We start from the raw sequence: 26,634 nt of genomic DNA on the forward strand, positions 1-26,634 counted from the left end.
TCATGAATCAGCAATAGAAACCGTCACGAATTCAGGGAGCCAGCACACTAGGTGTTGTAAAAGAATAGGCCATGACAACTAATCTGGTTCTTGCCTCCTAACAAACAAAACCGACAAATTGTGTTATCATTTTATTGGGATAAACAATTTCTCTACACTCGTCGATATTCAAAATGCAGCGCTACCATGACCAAAACTGAATTCTTTGACACGTCTGCTCTCATCATTTGGGAACTGATCAAATGATTTCCTCAGTTCTGCTTATTTGGTTCAAGACCAACACTAGTAAGATGATATGCAAAATTTCGATCTGTCAGTGATTCTGTGCTAAACAAGTGTAAGCACGCAGGTATTATTTTGGATCACATGCAGGCCACTACATTCCTGTGCTTGGAATAAAATTGTTCAATGCAACCAAATGTTCATCAATTATTTGGGTTAACAGGATTCCAACAAATGGACTCCATACGGTGTTCCAAGCAATCAATGAACTGACAAAATACTAAGTTGTTAAAATTGTTGCCCAGTGAGGGGAGAGAATAATTACAAAATCAATGGCGCTGGGTTACAAGCAGAATGTCAGCTATACAACATACAAGGGAAGTTGGTTGGGACTTTGGCCAAAAACACTAACCATTGTGGGACAGGAACCAAATTGACAATCAGGACAATGATGTAAGTAAATAATCACCATGAGTCTAACTATATCTTGGCATTCTTTGTAGCAGATATCAATTGCACACTACCTGAATTATCTCTTGGTGCCACAAAATAGGATAGAGTAATTTGCGCTGGACTGGATTCCGCCTCTTCATGGAATTTGACATCAAAAGCAACAGATTGGTAAAGACAAACTTCATCTTCTTTACAGTAGAAAACCTACAAAATAGAATATAACATACTCAAATACAGAATCCGGAGAAGAATACTTCCCTTTAGTCGGCTCATCTACATGTACAAACGGTACATCCCATGATACAAATGTCAACACCACAATAATTGTCAACTAACAAATAACAAAATAGTTTGCATGCCATCCCGAAGAGCCCTCTTAACGTGGGGATATCAATGACACATATTTTAGCCTCTATATCCTAATTCAGCAAGGTATGCAATTCAAAATGACCATATCCATATGACAGGATGGTCTGCGTTGGACTATTTTCCAAGCAGGGAAAACTAGCGATCCATGATATAACTTGAAAAGGTCATTCTAGCATTTGAATTTTGTTTAGCCTTACAAGTCATCCTCCCTTGAGGCAATTTTACCACTGCTCCCATCAAATGCCCCCAATTAATTACAACACACAATCTCTCTCTTTCTGTCTCTTAAGATGCTTTTTGATACCTTTATAGGGTTAACTTTGGTCACATGTCGCATATCTTGATCATGTGCCAAGAGATAGAATGACTAACAATATGAAACGAAGGTAGTATTATCGAGCACATTAAATAATGTCATTACTGATTTTACTATGTCGCTACCTTGCAGTTTATCCTTCCCATTGACGATGACAGCGATGTCCTTTTGAAATTGAGTGATGCCAGCCCTTCGGAGTTTAGATATCCACTTGCTGGCTCAATCTCAATTGCATTAGCTGGATCTGTTTCCACATCAAATTTACTGCGAGCTTCCTACATCTCAGGGAAAAACTAGTTTAATGTAATCAATCAAACAAAGAATATTACTGTTTGAATGCTGTACCATAGTAACTAATGTCTATCATCAGTGATGCAAAGCAAGATAAAAAAACAAAGTCTTGTGAATATTATTGACCTTGGAGAAATGGTAACCATCAGGTACTGTAATTGCAAGGGACAAAAATCCTTCCATCGAAGAACCACCATCAACATTAATAACATCTGTGTCTACTGATAACCGCCGTCTTAGGCGCTTCAATGCCTTTGGTTTTGGTGGTGGAGGTTGCACTCCAATCAAATCTAGCGTCTTCACCTCAGCACCTTTCTCACTAAGAGTTATGTATCTGATTGTGTTGTTGTTTGTATCTGCTACAAGAAGCCTTCCTATAGCATAGCAGTAGCATTGTCAGTTACACCATTCAATGTTATAAGTTTCAGTTTGCAACACAATGGCACATGAGGGTAACGATGAGGAAGAAAAATTTCAATGTAGAACCTGGAGAACTGTGTTTATGCAGTAATAATTGTAGTGAAGGCCTGAACTAACTGCTTTTGCTTGAGAATTTAGACAAAGCTGTTAGGATTTGCTAGGAATTAGTTGTGATCTCTCTCATCATATTGTGGAAAGACTGGAGCAGGGTCGAGGGCAATTTCTTGCAGGAAATATAATTCTCTAGGAGCTATTACATTGGCTTGTTAGGATATTTGGTTGCAGAGGAACAGAAGATTTTTTTATAGAGTGCCTCTTAACAAGTATAGTTGGAAGAGAATGATCGACTCAGATATGGTGCTTCTAAAAAAATTCCACACCTAGAGAGCTATTTATGTCTTGTATTTTTGGTCCTGTAGGCATGTTGTACATTTTCTTATTAATATATATCGGACAGGAAGAATGCAAGGCAGCTTATGCACTAGTAATGACCTGGACTCAATTAGGGTAGTTCACAGAGGGCAAATGATTGATTGTAAGGCAAGTTAGGGTAATTACAGGCAAAACAGAATTCTATTGAGCTTTTTAGTTGCCAACTTCAGGAAACTAAATCTAGGGAAAAGATTATGCCATGATGTTAAGTTGACTTGTGTGACAGTTCTAGTAACTGACAGCTCATAACTCGGTTAATTTGAAGACCAACCACATGGAAATGAAAAAAGAAATAAAATTACCATCTCCAACTTCAACAAGTCCAGCTGGCTCAGAAAGCTGCATTCAGAAAGCTCAAAACAAATGTCATCAAAACAATTGTCATCAAGCTGTTCCTAGTCAAAACTATTTCTTTGTACAAATAGTAAAGAAAACGACACATTCTATCATCCTACATTAGAGATAGAGAGCTAGTACTGCTGATTAATGGAGCATCACATCTTAAAACGATATGCATGATAGATCTATCACGAATTATCAACTAAAGTACAAAGAAGAAAAATAGTTTTCTAAATTATAGCTCACTTGAGCTGACAAGCCTGGACCATCCTTGTATCCGGCACGTCCAGTACCAGCAATAGTTGTAACTTTTCTTGTGACAGGATCTAGCCTTTTTATCTGCCATTTCAGATTAAAACAAGGAAAAATCAGGATATCTTGGCAAAAAAAATCATATAATACAATTTATAACAATAAAAAATCAGGATATCTTGGCAAAAAAAATCATATAATACAATTTATAACAATAAATTTTGCAGATACAGAACTGCTTCATCACGAACTGCACTACTAGAACTAAAATGAGCCAAGTGTACTGTTGGTATATTGAAAAGCTGGTTCAATTTACCTGCAACATTGGACTATTAATCAATTTAATAAATCCATTTTTTTCTCAGTTACATTCACTTACGAGACAAGCATAACCAATAACATTGTTGTCACAGCGTCATCTAGGTGCTGAATAGGTATCCTGAAGCACGCCAAGGTCCTCACATGTTGCTGGGAAGGAGCTGGGCGGCCAACCGGAAGAGGAAAAAACTCCATTGACGGTATTTTTATTATGTATTATTTATTTATTTTTATGTGTGTGGGAGGGGGGTCAAGATAGTTCCAGGCCCTACCCTCCTTTGGTCCTAAATATTGTGTTGTCGTCGTCAGAGCACAGGATGGAAATGTTAGAAGAGGAAAAAAAACTGCAAAAGTTATTCATTTATACCTTGTATACAAGAGAATTTTTGGGCCACCTCTACACTACATGGGCGGATGGGCCAGAGAGAGGCCAAGGTCAAAAGGGAGAATATGAGGTTTGAGAAGATGATTTTTTTTTTCTAGAATCTACTGCTTAGTGAACAAGTAGGCAACTTGGGCACATACTGGAGAACAATACTTGAATTGTGTGTGTGTGAAGGATACATCCATACTTATGTGCTTGATCAGCTCATGCTTGGATCAGTAGCAATATTTATGGCCTTGGTATTATCGCACAGAAGATGTGTAGATGCATCACATTTAACACGACGATCATGACAGTTGCCATCAGAAACAGATAAGATATGATTGTAGTGGCAAGGGTCCGGAGCTTGAGCGTGACACCAAGTTTCATGGACAGGCTCGTCCCTCACAAGTAATGCAGCACGAAGTTGATGCCCAGTCTACTGAAGTAGGAGTATTAACGAACTGGCTGTGCACATGAACAATATCCAACCTGGTGACAACAAAATAGACAGTATGCCAACAATGTGACGATATCAAGAAGGGTCTTCAAGAGGAGCCCTGTCAATGGGAAGAATATGAAAATGGAGCTGATAGGTGTAGCAGCAGCCCGAGTATCAGTGAGGCTAATGTGATCAATAAAACCCTGAATGTATCGAGAGGGATGAAAGCCATCAGTTGTACAGGGGACCTCAATCTGCAACTAATAGCTGAGAAGTCTTAAAATCAAAGACCACGAACTGCTCGTTGAGGCGTTGCTTGACAAAGGCAACACGCTCCATATCGTCCCCAGTGATCAGTTATAAACATATCATCCACATAGAGGGAAAGCAATGTATGGCCATGCTGATAAGTTTGAATGAATAGTGCAGGCGCATTATCGCTAGAAGTAAAATCAGAAGCAGGGACCACGGAACTGAAGTGCTCAAACCACAAACCACATTGAGGAACATCCTTGAGACCATAAAGAGCACCATAAAGCCAAAAACCAAAACCTGCAAGAGCCTCAATACCTTGGAGGTGGCGACCTATAAACCTCCTAACATACTGAAAGAGTATGAAGGTGGGGAGAATACTCGGCTTAATGTGGTCGATGCATTGCTTGAACCTCGAGGTCGGATTATATAGAGGTACAAGACTTGGAGGGCAAGAAGCCTCCTAGAGATAAGATGGAAACATGAGATCGTAATCCTAACAAATCCTATCAAATCTCGGTTAGTCGTGATACTCTAAGGGTGTGTTTGGTTGCCTAAACTCCCCCCAGCCTGGCTCGGTGGATACGTATAATCTCAAGAAGAATCGTGTTTGGTTGTCTGCATCCACTGTTCTCGCCTGCATGAGCGGATACAAATATACGGCCTCATCCTAGCTGAGCAGATGTAGGCTCTGCATCCGCTCATACAGACGGACCTACTTGTCAATGTCACAAAATCATCTTCATGCGAGTAACCAATTATAATATCAATTCTTGCATCCGCTCATGCGGACTCAGATTCAGTCAACCAAACAGAAAATTAGCTCAACCTGTCCAGACAAATACAATCAACCAAACACTCTTCTTTTCAACACATATGACTCCACTCAACCTGCTTATACAATGCATCTCTACAAAACCCCGTTCGAGCAACCAAACACACCCTAATCTAACCCTACCATAATAGCTAGATCTTATATATTCTAACACCCCCCAGCAGTCGCAGCGGGAGGAAGAGTGTGCTGGTGCAGCCCACGATTGCTGGAGTAGATAGTGTAGTCGAGGAAGAGATGTTGAATCTAGCGATGAGGTTGTGGTGGCCGGAGACTGAACGTGAGGCGGAACTAGCGGCATAGAGTGGCGACGCCGGTATCCTAGAGAGGTGTCGTGGCGGTGCTTGAAGTAGGCAGAGAATGACCCGATTGGCGTGACGAAGACCATGCTCGTGTACGACTGCCGGCGAAAGCTGCGCCAAGAGAGGCAGCCGAGCTCGGCCTGAGGGTCATTGCGCGCGGGAACGGCAGTGAAGACCATGTGCACGGGCACTATGGCCTAAGGGGGGCGGCGTAGCAACCATGAGCGAGGTGTAGTAGCGGCGGGAGTCATTGAAGACAGGGACACGCCAGGGAGGGCGTGGTAGCAGTCTAGAGGCAATGATCACGGTTGGCAGCACTGCGGCCCGAGAGGGGCGACGAGCGACAGACCCAATTCTCATGAACATCGTGCACATTCTCGCGGTGGCAACGATGAACCGACGTTGAGGCGTGCGGACGGGGTAGCCGAGCAACGGCGCATGAAGGCGTCCTTAGAGAGTCGCGCGCCCAGCCTTGCCGCACGGTTGGAGACGAGGAGCCTACCGGTGGAGTCGATGCCGATGTTGGAGTAGAGGCGTACGAGGACGACGGTGGGCGACACAAATCGATCTCTAATCGTAGAAGCCAAAGAGAAAACGTCGATCTACGACCAGCGAGAGAGAAAAATCCGATCAACAGATTTGGTAAAAGGCTCTAGGATGACCCATCGACACGATCGGCGAACCCTAGCAACGGGTTGCGTAGCCTCCCCCCCCCCCCCCCCTGGAGATCAACCCAGGGGTGGGGCAGCAAAAGCGGCGGCTTTGGAGCTAGGACCGAAGCCTAAACTGATACCATGAAAGAGTATGAAGGTGGGGAGAATACTTGGCTTAATATGATCGATGTATTGCTTGAGCCTCGAGGGCAGATTATATAGTCACAAGACTTGGAGGGCAAGAAGCCTCTTAGAGATAAGATGGAAACATGAGATCATAATCCTATCAAATCTCAGTTAGTTGTGATACTCTAATCCAAACCTACCATAACAGCCGGATTCTTTTGGATCCTTACCATATAATCTAACACATACATCACCATGAAGAAAAAACATTCTTTGCATCCATCTGAGACATAATCCAAGAGCAAATAGCTGCCACATCAATCAGGAAGCAAATTGTTGACATGAGAGCAATTGGAACAAAGATCTAATCATAGTCACATGACTATGTCCCTGTGGAAAACCAAATGAAACAAATTGAGCCTTATGAAGCTCTGCTGAACCATCTGATTCAGTCTTAATCTTATAATCCCACTTGCTTGTAAAATGAACAAACTGAGCAGGTACAAGGTACAGAACATGATCTCAGAAACTCTAAAACGCAGATACGTCAATTTGGTGTCGTAATTGTATCGGATACGGTATCCGATACGGATACGCCTTCGATACGCGATGGATACATATTCGGGAAGTATCAGAATAAAAATAAATAACATAATTCGAGATACTTGGGCTGATACGTATCAACCCATCTTCACGATACTGCCCAACCCAGGAGAGGTACTCCTGTACGTACATCAGGCAAACAAACGGGCGTTCCATGCCCTAGCCGTCTTCACGCACACGGGCGCATGCCGCAGGAGAGCTGCGCCACCTCCCTTTCGCCCCGACTCTGGCGGCAACAACCGATGGCGGTGAGGTGAGTTCCTTTCCTCTTCTCTGCTCGATTTTCCTCTTTCGATTTCCTCTGTCCTGATCTGATTTTCCCCTTCTCTGCTCATGCTCTTTGTTGTGTCTGTGCTTCCGATGGCGTCGTGCTCTGTGCTCACTCGGTTCTCCTTCTCCTTCTCACCTCCTGCAGCTGGCACTAGGCGCTAGATAGTGGTGCTAGTGCTGGTGTTAGGTGCTGGATAGCCAGCACTAGGTGTGTACTTTGTATAGTACAAAACAAGCTTAGCTTCTCTTAATCAGATCTTGATCAAATCTGAAGTAGAACCTACTGCACTATCCTAGCTAAAGCAAATCCTAAAGAAACCTAGTTGGATGAACTTGCAAGCTGCAGCTACTGCCTACTGCCTGCTGCACTATCCTAACTATTATGTCCTTTATAAGTTCCTAAATTTAAGACTGCTATGTTGTGTAATAGAACTTAAGTAGAACCTGTTATCTGCTATGTCAACTTCTATGTTTTATTGTTTGAACTACTGAACTTTCCAATTTGAGAATCGTGTGATTGTGTTTCTTCTATGTTCTTGTATGTTATTCAATCAATACGAGAAAAGGGAAGGGTTGTAGGTCGGCTGGAAATAACTCCTCAAAGGTAATGTAATATGTTTGTCTTTCCTGCCTCAAATTTTAGTATTTTACACTATGCATTTGTTGTAAGTTTATAACTTTCTTGTACATTCTTATTTAGATGAAGTTTTGGCTGTTGGCTCACTTCAGTACTTCATTGGAATGGTCTGAATGGCAGCAAAATAGCTTAATCACAAGATAACTTATGTTCCTGGCTTCCTGCTAGCTGCTATAATTTCTATGTGTCTCATTACTTATTTTTAATAAAATATTATTGAAATGTATCCGAGTATCGGATTTTTTTGGAAAAATGGCGTATCCCCGAATTTGTATCGGTGCTGCATAGCTCAAAAATCAATGTGCTCTAGATCTTCAAACTCCTCACACATAACTAGCTACCAACCAGGGGTGCAGATGCCTCCTGTGTCATGTCCAGCGACTAATGGAGCACTCCACCCTCTAGGGCTGGCACACTGTTCGTAGTGACCGTGTGTCCTTAGGATTCATTTGCTATTTAGAGATAAGACTAGATTGGTTTGTTTCCTTAATTTTAGAGATTTGTTTCTTAAGCATCAAGTCATCCCACCATCTATAAAAGGATGGGGATTGTATCGGTTTTCTTTAAGTAAGAAATATATCAGAGTCCTTAGCGTCTCATCTATCCCTGACTTTGTGGTGTGGCTGCCAGGTATCGGCTTGGGTTCAGGGCCGTCTAAAGTATGCTCATGACATCCTGATAATTACAAGACGTCAAGACGCGCATACAGCACCAGAAGTGGAAAAAACATTACCGATCAAGAGCAGTCGTAGTAGCACGATCACGAATATGACATCGGGGTATCAGTATAAGTGGTGGATCATCAGGAGTATCTGCAGTACTGGCCGAAACATCAAAAGGAGAAGTGGGAGATGACTAAGAGGAACTCTGGCATCAAAACTATAGTTGGAAAAGTATCAGGAGCTGCAGGTGGAACATAAGATGTAGTAATGTAGTTGGAGGAGATGGAACTGAAGGTGGTGTCTCAGAAGCTAAAGCAGGAGGCAGAATTGGAGAAAGAGAAACAGTAGATGGAAACTGGAGACGATGGAGCTGGAGGGGGAGATGAGTTCGAAGGAACTAAAAGGCTAAAGGAGAGAACAAAGGTTTAGGAACCATGCTCTGTACCATGTAAGAAGAAAAGAGGGAGAATATCTACAGCCACACACTTCATTCCATTAGCTCGTATATATGGGTATATATCACAAGGCAGTTACTGGAGCACATGGGCAACCCTAGACTATATAGGCCACAAGGCCAACTTAGCTACACATATATCTTATACTTAACAGGAACTAGATTATTACTCTGTCAGAACATGGTGATTACCTTGTGATTGTAAGAATCGGCTACATATATTTTATTGTCACTGGCATAAACAACACCCAAGGGATGTTGAAGTAGCACATCTGAGCCAGTCCCATCATAATCTCCAAACTGAACAGAACAAAAGAATCGGACTTAAATGCTTGTCTAGATTAGTGTCACAGAAATTAGCAGAGTATCTTTCAGTATCAAGAGACAAATACCCTAAACAAATTTTCTGGAAATACTGGATCTCCCCCAACTAGCAATCTTGAGCCTCCTGTCTTCAGATTAACAGCTCGAATGGAACTGCTTTCACTATCAGCAACATATAACTCCTGCAATTCTGTGTGAATAATTCCTGTAAGTCTTATGCTCGGTGGCGTCGGATCACAAACGTGAAGCAAAAAGGATTTGACCATGAATACCAGGAGCTAACGAAATCCCAGAAGGCTGTGCAAACGATGTGTTGGTGGCACTGCAACATAAATTTGAATTTTCAGAAAGTGCAATCAGAACATCAAAGTACCAACCAAATGGAGAACAAGGATCTGAAGGACCCAAATGGCCACTTTCAAAAAAAGGTTTCCATAGGATAAAGCAGATGTATAATAAGCAAATATGTAAATTAAGACCTGGAAAGGTTATTCTGTTTCAACTTTCATGGTAATTAGCATGAAGAAGAAACAATTATGGCTTAAAGCTGTCGGTTCTAGTCTACAAATACACTACATAATCCTAAGAAGAAATAGTCAAAAAAGCTGCCGTGATCCTATAGACTCAATATCATGTAATATCTCAGCGAAACATCGTTATAGACAGTATTAACAACCCATCAGATACCAATCATCATTAAGCAATTACTAGTCACATGCTCTGCAGGCAGCCTGCAGTGTCTGACCACTTAGAACGGCAGATTTAAAACTTTCCTGATGAAAATGCCAAAACATGATTACCTTGAGCCATTCAAATTTCTCTCGTACCCATCACCACTGAGAACTTTTGTTACACCATCAGGTACATTGTGTTTCCATATCTGGTGTTGCCCAGCCATCGCAATATATACAGTCTCCTCTGAGGGATTATAGCAGACATCCCATGGTGAATTTAGGACCTATATTAACAGTTTCAAGTCAAGCTTACTTTGTTCTATCGATGGAAAGTATGATATGATAAATTTGACAGTGGTCAACTAATCCACAATGACTTACAGGTGAAAGGCTACTGAATTACATGGTCAGTCACTTTACCCCTTATCTTTCAGATTAAATTCCTGCCCCCCTAAACTTCTTTCCTTTCTTACCTGTTTGGTCATTTGCCTCTTATTTCAACTATATAAGATGATGTGGTATGCTGTTGGTTGATGAATTGGATCTGATACAGAATCCTTGGTTACATCAAAACCAATTATGTCACTGGACTTAAATTGTGCAGTCCACATTCCTAGGTACAGGTAACTCAAATTTGAGGGTACGTGTAAATGAATTAGTTAATGAGTCATGGATATGCACCATCTAAGGCATCTCCAACTAGTTGTACCAGAAAATCAGCACGTATTTTATGGAGAATCTGGAGCATAAGAGAGTTTAATTATAAGCTCAAAGGACTAAATTTCATATTTTTATATATAGCATCAATATTGTGACGTAGGCTGATTGCTGAACTCCTTTGCAATCAAGATGAGCTAATGACACTTGCAGCTAGCCACCAAAAAACACAGAACTGACACACTTCTCACCAGGCCAGGGCAGATCTTTGTTTCCCACTGTCTTGGTTCTGTTGTACAGTGAGAATCAACTGATAGAACTGAACAGTGTAATCTCGATGATCTGAGCATTGGTCCCAACTAAAATTCTTGTTTCTATAAAAGCCACGAATGGCACTTGAGGGTAAACAAAACAGAGTGTTGCAGCAACGAAATATGTGCTTCATAGGGGTTGCATGCAAATAAGGATTTAATTTTCGATACGATGATTCCAGAATAGTAGATGATATATCAGGGCAAAAAAAGCCATAACATGCCTGATTAGTTCCTTGACCTCCTCCTTTGTAATCGGATCCTTTGGTCCCATTTCCAGCTAGTGTTCTTACAGTATCATCCACAAAATTAATCTCTCTGAAAGGAGAAAGGCATTCAGAGCAAGACAAGTAGTGAGATGCTGAACATGACATTGATCTGAGCACATTCGTAACTATGCTAATCAAAAGCAACACCATGGCTTAACAGATGTTGTAAGGAGCCCTGAAGGAAACACACACACAACTGTTCTTTTTGAATAATTACGCATTTCTTTCATTTGTTTAAATGATACAGGCAAGATATGTGAGAAATGAAAAGTAGGGTCCTTCTGACATCATCAGGCAACACAAAGTGCAAGAGAAGAGGTTGAGAAATTGCCACTAAATCTACTCTGTATATTGCCCTCATGGGCTACCATTAAATATAAATTGCTATTCCTAACATGGTATCACATCTAGGTTTTCTTTTTTGGACGTCGCAACTCGTCCTAATCCAATCTAACCCGCCGGCGGCCCCCTCTTTCTCTCTCTCAAGATCTAGATCTAGATCTAGTCCATCACCTCGTCGGTGTTTTCTCCGATTCGTTGGCTCTGCACAACTGTCGCCTTGCCCGCGTGCTCCTACGCTCTCTACCCGTGCGCAGTTGCACCTGTTGTCACCGGCTTCACCTCCTCCGCTTGATCAGCTCGCTAGGCGTGGTTTGATTTGCGTCGTCGCCACCCGCAGCTTCACCAGCATCAAACGTCGTCTCTCTCTCTCTCTCTCTCTCTCTCTCTCTCTCTCTCTCTCTCTCTCTCTACCCGTTCGCTAGATCCACGCCGCTTCGTCTTCGCCGATCGTCTCCGCCTCTGTCGCCAAGGCGACGTGCACCGGCTACGTCCTCTCCGCTCCTAAGATTGAGCTGGGATTGCCTCCGTCTGCTAGGGCTACCTCGAGCCGAGGACACCAAGCCAAATCTGTTGCTCGTGGCCTTCACCGCGGCGCCGAGTTGGAGGTGCTCGTTGCCGGCGGGGAGGGGATGCTCGGATAGCTGCTTCAGGGGTCGTGCCGCTGCCACTGCTCCACTGCTCGTCCAGGGAGGGAGGGGGGCGAGCTCTGTCGCTTCCTCCTGCCACCGTCTAGATCGACTCCACTCGACTTGCTGCCGCTGCTTGCTATGATGGGCTCCTAGTCATCTTGGACTGCACAACCCATACTGCTACTTGGGGGATCCTGCTACGTGGGCTACTGATGGCAGTGTTGGGCCTCTTGATGACTGTGTTGGCCCATGTTTTCAATGGGCTATCAAAACTATTGCAATTCCATTGCATCCATTTAAGTCTTAGTCTCTCTCTGAGTTCATCTATGCCGTGCGAGACCACATATTCCTTTGTCAATTAGTCGATTTCTTTTGTGGTTAGCTAAATATTCGTCTTTGTTTGGCTAATCATTCCCCGTCGTTATTGATGCAACTTTGTCATCTTAGTCTTTTGTAGCTTTAGTGGCATTTTCGTTTGTTGTTTTGCTACTCGTCGCTTTGTTGTGATTCTTGACCAAGGGTAATATTTTGTTGTTGTCATCACGACACTACTCCTATGTTTCATTTTGCACTTCTTCGGCTTGATTGGACAAGATTACCAAAGCTCTACTCTACGATAGCTTTGAAGAGATAATTTTTTGATGTATTAGTCTAAATTTATTACTTAGTGTCACCTTTTTCAAATGCAACGCTATCGCATATGCTTTGCATTTAAGGAGGGGTGTTAAGGGCATAATAGTCAAGGGTATTATAGTAATCTCCTAGTCTAGGGTTTCCCTTATGTACTTTACATATTGCCCACATGGGCCACCATTGAATACAAGTTGATATTCCTAACAGATGAGACTACCTAGAGCCATTGCTGCCGGAAGGGAGAGGGTAGTGAGAAAATAGTTAACAGCGAGAAAATGGAAGCGCATTAGAGCAATGGCTTTCGCACATGAGTACCTTTTTATATAAAAAAATCTATGAGGGTGTATGTACCCCGATCACCCCTTTCTTAGATCATAAAACAATAGAGTGCTGTAAATTAAATTTCTAATATTATAAAAATAGTTTCCAAGACGAAATGTATGCTCAATACATAGTTTTGCACAATTTTGAAGACTTGTCCAAGCAATGAAAGTCTGAAAATTCTGCTAGCCAATGGAAATATGAACATTATTTTACGAATGAAAACAGGGCACCTGATACAATCCAAATAGTCGACCTAGCCTTGTAGCCTCCTGGATATAACTCCCTACTCCTAACCCCAGTAACTACCTTTCCTGAGCGCACTTTTAGTCTTAAGTTAGTTCTGATACAGTGCTAAAACTGTGGATGGCAAAAGTTGAATGAATAAACAAGTTTGAAGACAACTAGCAAGTTACAGAAAAGAGTAGTGAATGAGAATCAAACTGCACAATGGCATGCAGCTTTCTCTATATACCTACAATCATAAGATTCAACTGCTGAGACTGCAAAGATTTAGTCATTTTGCAAGTTAACAGAAACTGACTGACCTAACTCTATTCAGTGAAGGTACTTACCGCAACGCGTGGTTCTCAGTGTCTGCAACATATAAGATATTCTTTTTGGAATTGTAAGTGAGACCCTGAAATTGGTGGCAAGGTATATAAGTTGTACGACATAAAATGCATAACAAAAGGAAGTTCAGATCAAGGAGACCAGAATAATTTTGTTTCAAATAATTTATGCTTAAGAAACAGTGCATCGGTTTGGATCATGCTGGCTCAGGATATGGAAATGTGCTCCTTCAATTTCAGCAGCAATAGCGACTCGAATTCTACTAAAGCCATGGTATCACAAAAGTAAAGCACTCAACTTATGTTTCTGTAAGAGCGACATCTTATTGTACAGGCAACAGTGGTTATGTTTCCTCACCTGAGGGCGGTTAAATAGGGCAGTATCAAATGGGCCATCAAGTAATCCTTCCTCAGAACTCCCAACTTGACATATGAACTGCCCTTCCAAGTTGGTCACCACCTTAATTACAGAACATAGGAGAGAAAACAGCTAAATTAAGTTAAAAAAAACAAATTTATATATTTGCAAATCAGTCAAACTAGTATTATAACATATTGGTAGAAAGGCAGAAAGCTGAAAAGAAAGAAAATACTCACAATTCGATTATGATTACTGTCTGATATAAATAATCGATTGTTCTGTAAATCAATTGCAAGTTTCCCAGGAAATTTTAAAGGTGAAGTTAGTAAACGACTATCCTTGTCCTTTTCCAATGCCAAGGGAAGAGGATCATTCTGTAATAATTTATTTTCTTCATAAAACTCAAGTGCTGCACCAACTACTTCATCGAGATCCTGAAAAGAGAATGAACAAATAGATTTGACTGGATATTGTTATGAACTCTCGGCATGAAAATATATGAAAAATAACTAGGGTGAAATAATGAGGCTTGATGAGTTACTCATTTTTTTTTTTTTGTGAAAGGGAGGCAGGAGCACTGCCAATCAATTAAGTACAGGAAATAGTTTATGTACAAGTCATGGAAATGATTTTGTGGGTTACATAGCCAAACTACAACTCAGCTATGATGATAAGCAATTGAAACGGTCCCCACAGATGAGCATAACTCGGAATCGAGGTTCATGGGACAACATGAGCGCATCGACCTCTCTTATCTTGTTTAGAGTCGTAAGAAATATGTTCAGAATAAGTAGGTATATCCGGTACAATGGCACGAAGAAATTCACAGATAAGATGGCACATGACTTATTTACTACACACCAATGGAGGGATTGTCAAGTTTTACTTAGCCAACGTCACTTTGTAACCCCAGGGGCTTAAAGCTATCAAAAATGGAAAACAATGGTAACAAACCATACAACCGCAAAATAATATAATATATTCATGTTTCATTCTTTCTTGTTCATCTGTCAGAACTGATCAAAGGAAAACCTAACAGAAAACAACACCCACACAATATGTATCTTCTTTACAAACTAAATTATGTTGCATCCTACTTATCTATTATTTGTAATGTAACAAGGATCCAAGCACATTTTCTCTCGTTCATGCCATGATTGGGTTTCAGCCTGCCAGATGAGCACAACCATGAGACATGGAAAAAATGTAGTTCTCTCAACTCGAGCTCACTTAAAAATGAACAATCAAGAAAAACCCTATTTTATGTGCTCTAGTTAATGATGTCTACACAATTTAAACTCCATCCGTTTCAAAATATATCCTGATTACTGGGAATTGCAGTATCACAATATTCAGCCCTTGCAGTTTTGCAATTTGCATCCTCTACAGCTGCTGTTAGCAAGTGAAAGATTGAGTGTGGTTGAAATATGTTGATTAATAAGGGTAAGCATGGACCAATTCCGTTAAATATTACTTATATTCTGTGCTCCTTCAGCTGTGTGCATGTGATAGTTGGACAAACATTGTGAAACGAAAGGGGTAAATAATCGCACTGAGGTATGTCATGCCATTAGGCACTACCAGCAAGATTAGCACATGTAGTCAACCATAACTATGTGTACACAAGTACATGTGACTAGTGAGGGTTGAGGTTGGTACACCGGCATGTATAACCATATTTGTTGGTACATCAGTACTTGCCAGTTGCCAGTTGCAGTTATAAAATTCAAGCAGCAACATAAAATATTGGTAAATGTTAAGACACTAGGTTCTAATCTTCCTGTAGCATCCTCCCAACTGTTACCATCCAAAACAAAATTTCAAGGTTACAAACCTTGTCATCTATTTGTGCTTATACTCTTAAACATAGTTTTCGTAAATATTGTTTGCGAGACTGAAGGAAGCAGAGATAGGCATTTTTTAAGAAATTATGTGCACACCACAATTGTCTTTCAAGAGAAATGTGTCAATACCTTTCTATGACCTTCACCTGATATCTGTGCTAGAAGCTTTCCGTTGGGTCCAATAAGAACAAATGTAGGCCAAGAGCTCACCCCCAGTTCTCTCCACAAGTACATGTCACCATCATTTACAACCTTTAAAATGATAACAGCTCAAGTAAGTCAAGAACAGAAAAAGGACGCAACACACAAAAAGTCTGCCAACCAAATATTGTAGACAGGTAACTAGGATAACTAGATCGCCCCACCTAGCGAGCTCTGATCTTTACTTTGTTTATTTATTTTCTTGCCCTAATACACAGCTATTAGCTGGTCAACTAAAGAGTCCCAATCCTAATCCAACTAACTATTAAACTGAATCCAACTCTATTTCCTAGCTAATTCTATCTCTAAACAAATTAAATCCTAAATTACCAAACTTATCTCCTAATTAAAAAGGTAACATATCTCCTAACTTGATTTCATGCTCTATTGCGCCTATATCACCACAACAGCACAGGCAATGAGCCAATGACTAAGAAAAATGTGGAAAAAGTCCATATGCAAAAATGTCAATGCAAAAAAGTAGTTGGCAGGTATCTTCTTACATGGAAAAGGGTAGTTGGTAGTTAATACACCTATCCTAGTGCTATTATAAACTATGTCAGCGTGCAAGCAAAAACAAATAAAGCAGGTACCTGAGCAAAGAGAGATTGTGTAAGTTGAGTAAGGACATGGGAATGATTGCACTTCATTTGAACACTTCAGAAGGTATATTGTTTTCTTACCGGGTGAGTAATGTTGTAGCGCAGAACAGCATTACGTATAGCTTCAAGATCCTTTTCATTATCAAATTTGGCAGAGTGCACACCAACAACAGTGAACTGCACAAAATCAAGCAACATGTATGTGAATATCCAATATATAGCCATCTTCTGACACATTACAGAGATAAAAAGTGTATTGCATTCAAATTATACTTGCAGCGATCATAAGTTCTACAAAGAGTAATGGCTTGTCCCATTTCCGAACAAAACACATGCTCAAGCTATTAATCGTGGAATCACAAAGTTAAGATAAAGCTAGCTGCAGTTGGAGTGAGATCTACTACCAACTTCATAAGTTGAATTTTTTTCACAGTACTGAATTATAATGCAATACAAGTTTATAACCAAGGCCAGAAGACTTGCAATATGACATTGTGGTGAACATTACAGTTTCAGGACAATGAATAACCATATGATCAAAGTACTGAAAGTAGAAAATGGAAAAAATAATCATGGCAAACTACAAGTAACAAATTACATGGAGATTATATGTCAAGGTCTACAACAGCCAAAATACTATGGATGTCGTAATTCAAAACCAGTATGAAACTAATGATTTAGAGACCATTTGCTGATTCTGACCAAAAGCATTTTTGTTGCCCAATAAACCTTAATTAAACATATAATCAGGAACAGACCAACAGGTGAAGACAAAACAAAAGCTCACAGGTTTATCTTTATACTTCTTCTCTACAAATTCCAGGTCTGGCAAGACATGCATGCAGTTGATGCAGCAATAGGTCCAAAAATCCAGCAGGACCACCCTTCCTTTTAAATCCTGCAGCAAGGCACAATAATATTTAAGTGTTGAATCATAGTTTACCAGACCTAAAATCCGCAGCAGATAAAGAAACTGGAGGTTAGAATTTTTGTCATCCATAAGATGCAAGTACCCAACTGAAAAGAATAACTTCACTTCCTTTTTTTTTCTCGGACGCGCAGGAGAACTGCGTGTCATTTCATTTAAGAAGAAAAAAAATAAATTACAAAACCAGACCACTCATTACGAATTTCAACATACGCGCCACAGACAATAACGAAACGACCCAAACAAACACAAGGAGGAGACCTTTTGCTCCGGCCACGCACCACAACGCACCTTCATCTGCAATCGTCCTCAACAGACCATCTAGATTTGGTGCCTCTCCATTAAAAACACAAGCATTGAGGTGTTTCCAATAAATCCTAGACGTCCCCAACACCTAGCCCAAAGCAGTGAGAGGGAGGCTGGGGTGGGGAGGAAGAGCAGGCGGGAACTGGGCAGCAAGGCCGAACGGCCCCTGGCTCCCCCATCCCCACCGGCATAGCAACCCCTCAGGTCAGAGGCGGCGGCGATCGATCTGGAAGGGGGCGTTGGCGTTGGTCAATCTGAGGGGGTTCGCACAGTGAGGTGCAGTGGAGCGAGAGGGAGGAGGAGCGGCGGGTTGGCGGCACAACGGAGAGAGAAAAGGGAAGGCGGGCAAGCAAGAGAACCGAGGAGCATGGCGGCGCTGAACGAGCCTGGGAGCAGCGCTGCACCTGGGAGGAGATATCTACAGGAGGGGAGGCACTTGTGGGCTGGCTAGTGGGCTGGGCCACCAAACCCCTCCCTTATCCTTCCCCCTTTCCCCTTTTTCTTTTTGCTTTCTGTTTTTTCTTTACTCCTGCTGCTGCTGTTTGGCTGTTTCTTAGGCTGGTATGGCGTCGCCTCGCCTCGTCTCAAGAGCGCCTAGGCGTCGCCTAGGTGTTTGGAGGGGGCTGGGTCGCCATGCCTCGCCTTATCGCCTTAAAAATCATGGTTATGTTAATTACAATCTAGGCAGCCTAATTGGATACATGCAAGATCTTCGTAGTTTAAATCCAAAAGACAGAACATGCAACTGGCACTGTAGCAAAGTTGCACCTACGATAATAACCTAAATGAGTTCTAAATTACTCTTCCAAACTGAAGTGGGGCTGTATTCAACCAGTCAAGCTTTCTTGGAAACTCAGGAACATATGTGGCAGAGCCCCTATGATAAAATTTGGAAGAACATTAGTGTGTCAGTACAAAAGAACAGCCTTGGTGCCTCAAAAGCAAACCCAAGCCTTACAGGCCTTGATAATTGAAGAATACTCAGTTAGTCAGTTACCTACCCAGATTCAAAATCAGCTAAATATTTCTTTATTTGCTGAACTCTTGACGACAGTGATCCTCCTGCAAACAGATGGCAAGATGAGCAACATGTAACATAACTGATTCTTAAGTTACTGGTGAAAGATGGAAACCAATATTCAATATAGCTTTGGATCCAATTGTTTCCGAGCTAGGTTTCAATCATCTCTCTAGGTGTGCTAAAAATCATTTTACTCGCTAGAATTACCTTGCAGGTGCAGCCTAACAGCCCACAATGACACCATGCGTTATGCCACATGGAATTTGGAATTACCTAACACCATTGTGTTATGCCCATGATTATACTTTTAGCACAATCATATCAAAGTTCCACTAGGCTGATCCTTCACAATTAAATGACACTTCAAATTGTTTGCAACAATGAACGTGTAAAATCCACCTGGAGCTGAATTTCTTACCTTCATTATTAGCAAAAATTGAACTACCACTGCCCATGAAAAAATTTAGAAGCCCTTTGGGAGACGCAAACTGCATTGCCTACATAAATTAAAAGAAATTCTTGACACTTAATCTCAATCTAATTAGAGATGCCTGCAAGAATTAAGTGATGACGAGCACGAAATGTGGACACTGACATGAAAACTCGAAGCATTAAGTATAAATTGTAGAAACTAATATGTAAAATTGAAGAGGTGGATACCAATGTTCAACCAATACTTCTTTCATGTGAATAACGAAAACTACTGTTCTTTTTACTACAGAATTCAAAAAATGGACCCTCACTTCACATTGTGCCATTTTATTTTATTTTTGAACATTAAAGCAGTAGGGGAAACCCCCACTGCGGAAGATTCACATTGTGCCATTACCAATGGTATTAGCCATTGATACCCATCCGATGTAATGTACCGTTTTCTATCGGATGACGACCATGTTGGTCAGTGCCAATAGTATTTAGGATGCAACAGCCTATGAAATGGGCCCACTCTTATTATCTAAGATATTCCACAGAAAACTCAAGTCCTTGGCGATAGCCAGGCTGACACCATGGGCAGCAGTATCAAGGTGGGTGAGGAAAGTCATCCAGGCTGAGGAAAATGACTGAGAGAGCAACCATAAGTCAGAAAAGCCACGAGCCATGGCCCATGGAAGTATTAATCACACGCTAGCAGCTAAATGTGGACTAGCTAATGCAGTAACGCCTGGCACCAAGGAGACAAATGTTAGCCTAGACCCTCACCTTGTTCCTGAAGACACTATCATTTGGATGCAATTAAAAAAATCAAGCAAGATTGGAACTGGACTATGTTTATGCCTATTAAATGATGTAATCCAATTGCTCAACATCTTTCACGATAATAGTAGGAAAAACTGTGACAAATACATTCTCAATTTCCTCAATGGTCAACTATTTTGAAATGGAGGGAGTGATACAAGTAATTGTACCAGTGTTCAAATGCCGAATCCACTACAACTAAGAGTGAGGACTTAACTGAAATCAAAGCAAGGGCGAAAAGAAAGAGTGCACAGCCAATGAGTCAGAGTCCTTTCTTCTCGGGAGCATTATAACTGCCAGGCTAGTGTATAATGAAAATATTTTGAGCAACTATACAGGTAGCTGTATTTACCAGTTCCACTATGAATCGTAGGCTTTTCGCCATAAAAAGCCTACAACTCTAGTGGTACAGTTATACAATACAGGAGGATTACAACCTTACTATATTTCGCCACTCTCAAGTAGTAAACCACCAAACTGAATGTATGCTCCAATTTTCGCTTAATTTATTTTTGGGCTCCCTGTGTCTTCCATATGGAACTTGCAAGTGGTATAAAAAAAACATGGAACTTGCAAGTAACCTAATAATTCTTTTGTGTAATTTAATTGAATGCCAAAATTAGAAATAAACACCATGCATATGCATATTGATGGATCAGCTGAAGCAAGGAGAAAACTGTGAAATAAGTTGGTTGTGTAACAATTGTACCTTCCAATTTCTGACTGCAACAAAAAGACAGGAAATAGCTATTCCCAGACTTCCGTACCTCAATATTTCCCGCCGAGAACCCAACAGCCTGCAGAATTTCTCTTCTACATATCAATAAATAATGTTTTGCATACAGTCATGGCGACATAGTAATTCATATATTAGAATAACACTATTATATCTCTTCGAACATGAGAAACAGCATTATTATATCACTATTAGAATACACTATTATATCCCTTCAAACATGAGAAACAGCATTATACACAGGAAAGAGAACAGCTCGGATGGTAATTATTTAACCAGAAAGTTTTCAGTGTGAACTGAATGTTCCAAGAAAGAGATTTCAAAAACAAGCTCGACATGAAGTGCATACAGGCAACAGTGAACTCAAGTTTCAAGAGCTAATTAAGTCATTTGGCAGAAACTGACCTTACCCTTCATTTTTCGAGCTTGGAGAATTTTTTGTGTCAGTAAATCCAGAATCAGTTGCTCCATTCAGACTCTCAGGTGAAGAATTTCCTATTGAATTACTATTCTCAGTACTTTCTGCCCATTCATCTGCATTAACTGTCTTTTGATCAGTACCAAGTACTCTGGTATGATCAATAGCAGATGTCTCTAGATCCATTGTCAATGAAACAACAATTTATTAAATAATATAGTTTCTGGCCAGATCAGTTTGGCTACTCGGACACATAAAACTTTCAATAGGAAGTCAGAAAAACAGGATATGAGCCATATTCAAGCTGGTAAATAAAAACCGATGTAATGAGTTTTGCACAAGAAGATCCAAAGATTTTTATTTCCAGTTTTTCATACAAGAGATGTGTTACTGGATCGAAATAGATTTTGCTTGAACTACATACTGTGGTGAGCATTAGAACCACCATACAAAATGTCATTAATTGAAACATCTCCAATGTCCTTTCTTATGACCGAGGGACTGCCTTGTTGTAACGCATCTTCCTCTAGAGTAGTCGTCACAGCGATACATCTGCAAGATGGGTGAACAGAAGATTAATATGAATTTTTTTCATTGCTCTGAATAATCGACAATAAGATGTATTGCATAAAATGGTTCAACTCCGCAGATCAACAGGAAAACTAAATAACCCAAACTATTAATTTATGGCAATAATTAACAGCACCCCACTTAATAACGATGTGAAAGTGATATAGCCCATGGAAGTACATCAAAGTCGCTACTTAGGATGTAAAATAAGACAATCCCACTCCATAGTATCATCAAGACAAAAGTCAGTCTTCTAAGAACTTGAGCACTTGCATCAGTCACATTTATACTGATACATATCATTCTAAAAGGAAGTCCATGGCACAAGATTTGATCAGGGTCAACTCAAAATATTCAAATTTGAGTGGTATGACCAAAATAAGCAAGGCAAATTGTGAACAGAAGGAAAAGCATCTAATCTGGACCTCATTTTCGCAGCATTTGCAGCTTGAACACCAGCAAGCGCATCTTCTATCACAATGCACTGATAAACACCAAAAGTTCATCACATGTAGCATTCCAAATGAATAAAATACAATAGAAGGAATGAACCAAGTAAAGAACTTAAAAAAATCGAACAATATAGGGCAGATAGTTGCATATTTACATTGCCAGCAATTATGCTGTCTAATGATGCTTCAAGAGATTATATAGAACAATGCTATCTAATATACATGGCTCTTTTTCACAGTAGTAAAATGCATTTGCTCTTAGTAAGCATAAATCATGCAGAAGTAATAAAACAACTCCTTGGCTAAATTGGAGAGGAGAAAAGATAGACTCTAATTCAACTCTTCACCTGTTGTCAGACTAATCTAGGATGCATTTACCATATAACAAGAGGCTACATATGAATTTTGTGAAAGCCACCATAACAAAGCCATTAGTTAAGCACAACAGAAAACCTACAGTCCTTCACAGCTGCTAGATTCTACATTTTTGGATTTTTGATAAAGGAGTTGTCATTAACTATCCATTTTGGTTTGCGATAAATTACCTCATTTGTGTCAACACCTAAGTTCTTTGATGCTGCCAAGAATATGTCTGGAGCAGGCTTCAAATTTTCAAATGCATCAGCAGAAACAATGGCGTCAAATCTGAAATCCAAAAGGGATCCATCAGGACCAAACAGCAAGCAGTGGAAAGATTGAAAAGAGCACAACAGTTAATCTTCTGAATTCTCTGAGTTCAGTAGTGATGTTTTGAAGCAAGGAGATATTTGCATACGCTTTAAACTAAACAACAGCATTGTGATTTAATGCTTTTGAAGGTAAATAAAGTTGTGAGGTGGTAAAAACAAAAGGATGTGTGGACGTTGTTCTCAAGCATTAGATTTCAAAAAAAAAAGACAGGCAGAAACTGAAAAGTATTCAGGTTCTCAGTGCAAAAAGAAAGGCAAAAGCTATCAGTTCTGGCTCAACTAAGTCTACTAGTGGTGTACAATACCATAATAGCAACAATGTTTTCAGCTCCTTCATTCCTAATTCTGAGGGTTTTGGGTTCATCCAATGAAAAAAAAAAATACATAGCTATTTCTTATGTTGAGTTTTAACCCATAATATAGGAAGATCTATCTAGGCTATCAGATACCAAGAGAATTAGCGAAGCAAATGAAGGATCCATAATATCTATATTTGTCAAAATGTATGCCAAATAATAGCATTGTGAGAAAAAACTGCTAAAATATGACAGAGTAGGTGACCTACCATGGAATATGTTGGCTAAACACTAATATAGTCATATCAAATAGATGTCATATATATTATATGATGGGGTAAAAAAGGTCAATACTGGAAAGTGAGCACCATGATAGCATTACTTCTTCGGATTCAAATTTAGAATCAAACACTTACAGCGACACAGGCAAACCAGCAGCAGCAAGATTTGCATCCACTTTAATCCTGTCGGCGCTGGATGCAACAGCAACCTTAAGACCAGCATTTTTGCACTGTGTAGACAAAGCACATAAAGCCTTTAACATTAAGCCTTTAACATTAGTAGATTAAAACTATTTTTAATTAATTGTGCTGCAAATACCTCCATGATGAGCTCCAGAGCCCCTGGGAATCCAATGCCAGAATTTGGCTTTGCGTACTACAGACCAAAACAGAGCTTTTGACCATGGCGCAATCCACTTCTAATAAACAATTGACAAAAGAGATCACATACCTTGTCAAGATATATCTCAAAGAATCGCTTCTTGGCGCTTTCAGGATTGAAATCTTTCACTCCTTTCACTCTTGCGACACCTCCAAGGAAATTGGCCTCACCTAAACCATATTTATTCACATTGAGAGAAAAATACTAGCAAAATTTCCAAAGCTAGATATAGATCTTTTTTGGTTGGATCATCCCGTTATGAAAAGGTAGGCAGTTAATGTTTGATACTATTATGTGCCCCCAATGTAGGAATAGATAAAATATTTATCCTTAGAACTAGCCTCATACATTATATATATATATATATAATCGGGGAATCATTCCAATTAAGAAATTATGTGCCTAGGCACAATGCAGTTCACTATTAAGACCTTAAAAGCAGTATAGTTGCGATCCACAAGATAGGTCAGTTACTACTACTATGTATGGTCGCAACTATATTGCTTGTTCACCTCTACGGTAACTTGTTCACCTCTGTGCACACCTCCAGTTACGATCCTAAAAACAGTATAGTTGCGATCCACAATATAGTTCAATTGCTACAAATATGCATGGTCGCAACTCGGTAACCTTCTCTAGTCGTAATTATGTATTTTTTATCATGTGATCGTAACCTGTTCACCTTTACGTACATCTCCAGTTACGATCCCAAAAGAAATATAGTTGCAATCCACAAGATAGGTCAGTTACTACAAATATATATGGTCGTAACTCAGTACCTTTTCTGATCGTAACTCAGTACCTTCTCTGATCGTAATTATGTCCTTTTTATCATGTGATCGTAGCTTATTCATCTCTGCACACACCCCTAGTTACTATCTCAAAAACAGTATAGTTACGATCCACAAGATAGGTCAGTTACAATCTCAAGTTGTAACTGCAATATAGCACAAATCGCAACTAGATGTCTACCATGTTGTAAATGTATAACTATCCTAAAATCTCATCAAAATATAGCCTTCATAGATCTTATTTTGTTAAGCATATTTTTTCCAACAATATGCTTCAAACGGATCAAAAATGGGATATGTGGTTCTAGAGATATTGCATTTTAACTATTCGAATCAACAAAAAATCTCCCGTGTGCAGCTCTGGTGGGTGGGATGGATCTGTACATGGTTGTAACTGATCTGCTTAGCGGGTTATAGCTGACAATTTTTGAAGTTGTAACTGAGGCGCACGTGGGAAGAAGTTGGCTCGTTCGCCGCAATGGCGCAGCGCAAGTCTCTTCTGCGCCTAGGCGCGGAATAGACTTGCCGTGTGTGTGTAAAGAGTGTTTCTTAGCCCCTTCCGTGTAAGTACGTTGCAACTGACGATTGTTGTCGATATGAGCATATCAAACTATGCAACCACTACTATTACCAAGGATCAGGGGCAATGCTGGGCATCAGAACCCAAATTATACAACTTAATAAACTTTGGAACCACAAGGATACGAACATAATGTCACAGGTATTCTGATGCATCATGTTTACAGTTGTGTAAGTAGTATGGATGCGAGCACATTGAATTAGCTACCACTGCAATTACCGTAGGATCACGAGAGTGCTGTGCATGAGTATACAATGAACCAGTAAAGCAGCTTATACAACTTAGGAAGCACGGAATGGCGGAATTGTTGGGGTGCAGGCAGCCCAGCATAGAATGCTACTGTCACAAGTCGTGGCTAGTCGAGAAAGGAAATGCACGAACTCCATTGGCAGTTCGCCATTGACAGTTGGACTACCAGATGATTACCGGTGCCCATGAAGGGGACGAAGTCATCCACGGTGACCTCGACGCCCATCTCCGCGAAGACGTCCACGCCGGCCTGGCGCGAGGGCTCCTCGCTGTTGCAGAGCACGCCGTCCATGTCGAAGAGCACGGCAGAGACCTTCCCCCAGGCCACACCCGCCGCCACCCCCGTCTCCGGAGACGAGGGCGCCGGGGCGGCGCCGGATGCGGCGGCGACGTTGCGCCGCCCGCGGCGGGGGAGCTGCATAGCCACCGATAGGGTTTTTGGGAGGAGGAGCGGGCGGGGAGGCGGCGCCGGGGAGGTGGGCGGGTAGTGGCGGGAGGCGAGGAGGCGGTGGAGGCTTCCAGAAGAAGGCGCGAGGTGCCGCGCCATGGCTGCTTGGATTGGTGGGGCTCGCGCCGCTCGGGAGCATGTGCGGTGGCGGTGGCGGAGACGGTTTTTGTGGAGGTATGGCTGCGGCCGCGGCGCACGAGTGGATGGGTGGACCCGTGGACGCGGTGTCCTGCTACTGCTGTTGAGGACTGGCATGTGGCTGCTACTGCTGTTGAGGACTGGCATGTGGCGGACACGCCGACGCGGTGTGGCCCTTATCTTGGCATGATCAACTCCAATCACACAAAAAAAACAAGTTTTTATATTTATATTTTTGAGAAAAAAAAGGCGAAGAAGGGAATTTTCTTCAAAAATAAAGGGAAGAAGGGAATGATAAAAATATGCTAAGGAAGTGTTGAAAAATGGGAAGGACCGATTCCGGAGGAAAGTGATCACTGATGAC

The 26,634-nt window shown here is 41.0% G+C and overlaps 1 protein-coding gene across 3 annotated transcripts; it reads right to left on the minus strand.

The window, feature by feature from the left end:
* Window positions 1–487: 487 nt before the first annotated feature.
* Window positions 488–26,375, minus strand: LOC133916236 (protein SUPPRESSOR OF QUENCHING 1, chloroplastic). Of its 3 annotated transcripts, none has more exons than XM_062359824.1 (28): window positions 25,862–26,372; window positions 24,134–24,234; window positions 24,002–24,058; window positions 23,818–23,912; window positions 22,962–23,061; window positions 22,390–22,448; window positions 21,819–21,946; window positions 21,387–21,510; window positions 20,950–21,037; window positions 19,423–19,501; window positions 18,985–19,045; window positions 18,785–18,860; window positions 17,537–17,647; window positions 16,831–16,926; window positions 16,076–16,198; window positions 14,339–14,536; window positions 14,100–14,201; window positions 13,745–13,809; window positions 11,200–11,293; window positions 10,134–10,291; window positions 9,606–9,655; window positions 9,402–9,523; window positions 9,202–9,309; window positions 3,089–3,181; window positions 2,806–2,842; window positions 1,778–2,025; window positions 1,486–1,635; window positions 488–879 (listed from the first exon to the last, which is right to left on the minus strand). In XM_062359824.1, exons 1-28 carry the CDS (start codon window positions 26,229–26,231, stop codon window positions 703–705), a joined length of 3,270 nt encoding a protein of 1,089 aa, XP_062215808.1. In that variant the 5' UTR covers window positions 26,232–26,372; the 3' UTR covers window positions 488–702. The 3 variants fall into 3 exon arrangements, with proteins under 3 accessions (XP_062215808.1, XP_062215807.1, XP_062215809.1); XM_062359823.1 differs by having other exon boundaries at window positions 21,387–21,519; XM_062359825.1 differs by lacking the exons at window positions 488–879; window positions 1,486–1,635 and having other exon boundaries at window positions 1,854–2,021; window positions 21,387–21,519; window positions 25,862–26,375.
* Window positions 26,376–26,634: the final 259 nt, after the last annotated feature.

This window comes from Phragmites australis, chromosome 4, assembly GCF_958298935.1.
Source record: "Phragmites australis chromosome 4, lpPhrAust1.1, whole genome shotgun sequence".
Lineage (NCBI taxonomy): Eukaryota > Viridiplantae > Streptophyta > Magnoliopsida > Poales > Poaceae > Phragmites > Phragmites australis.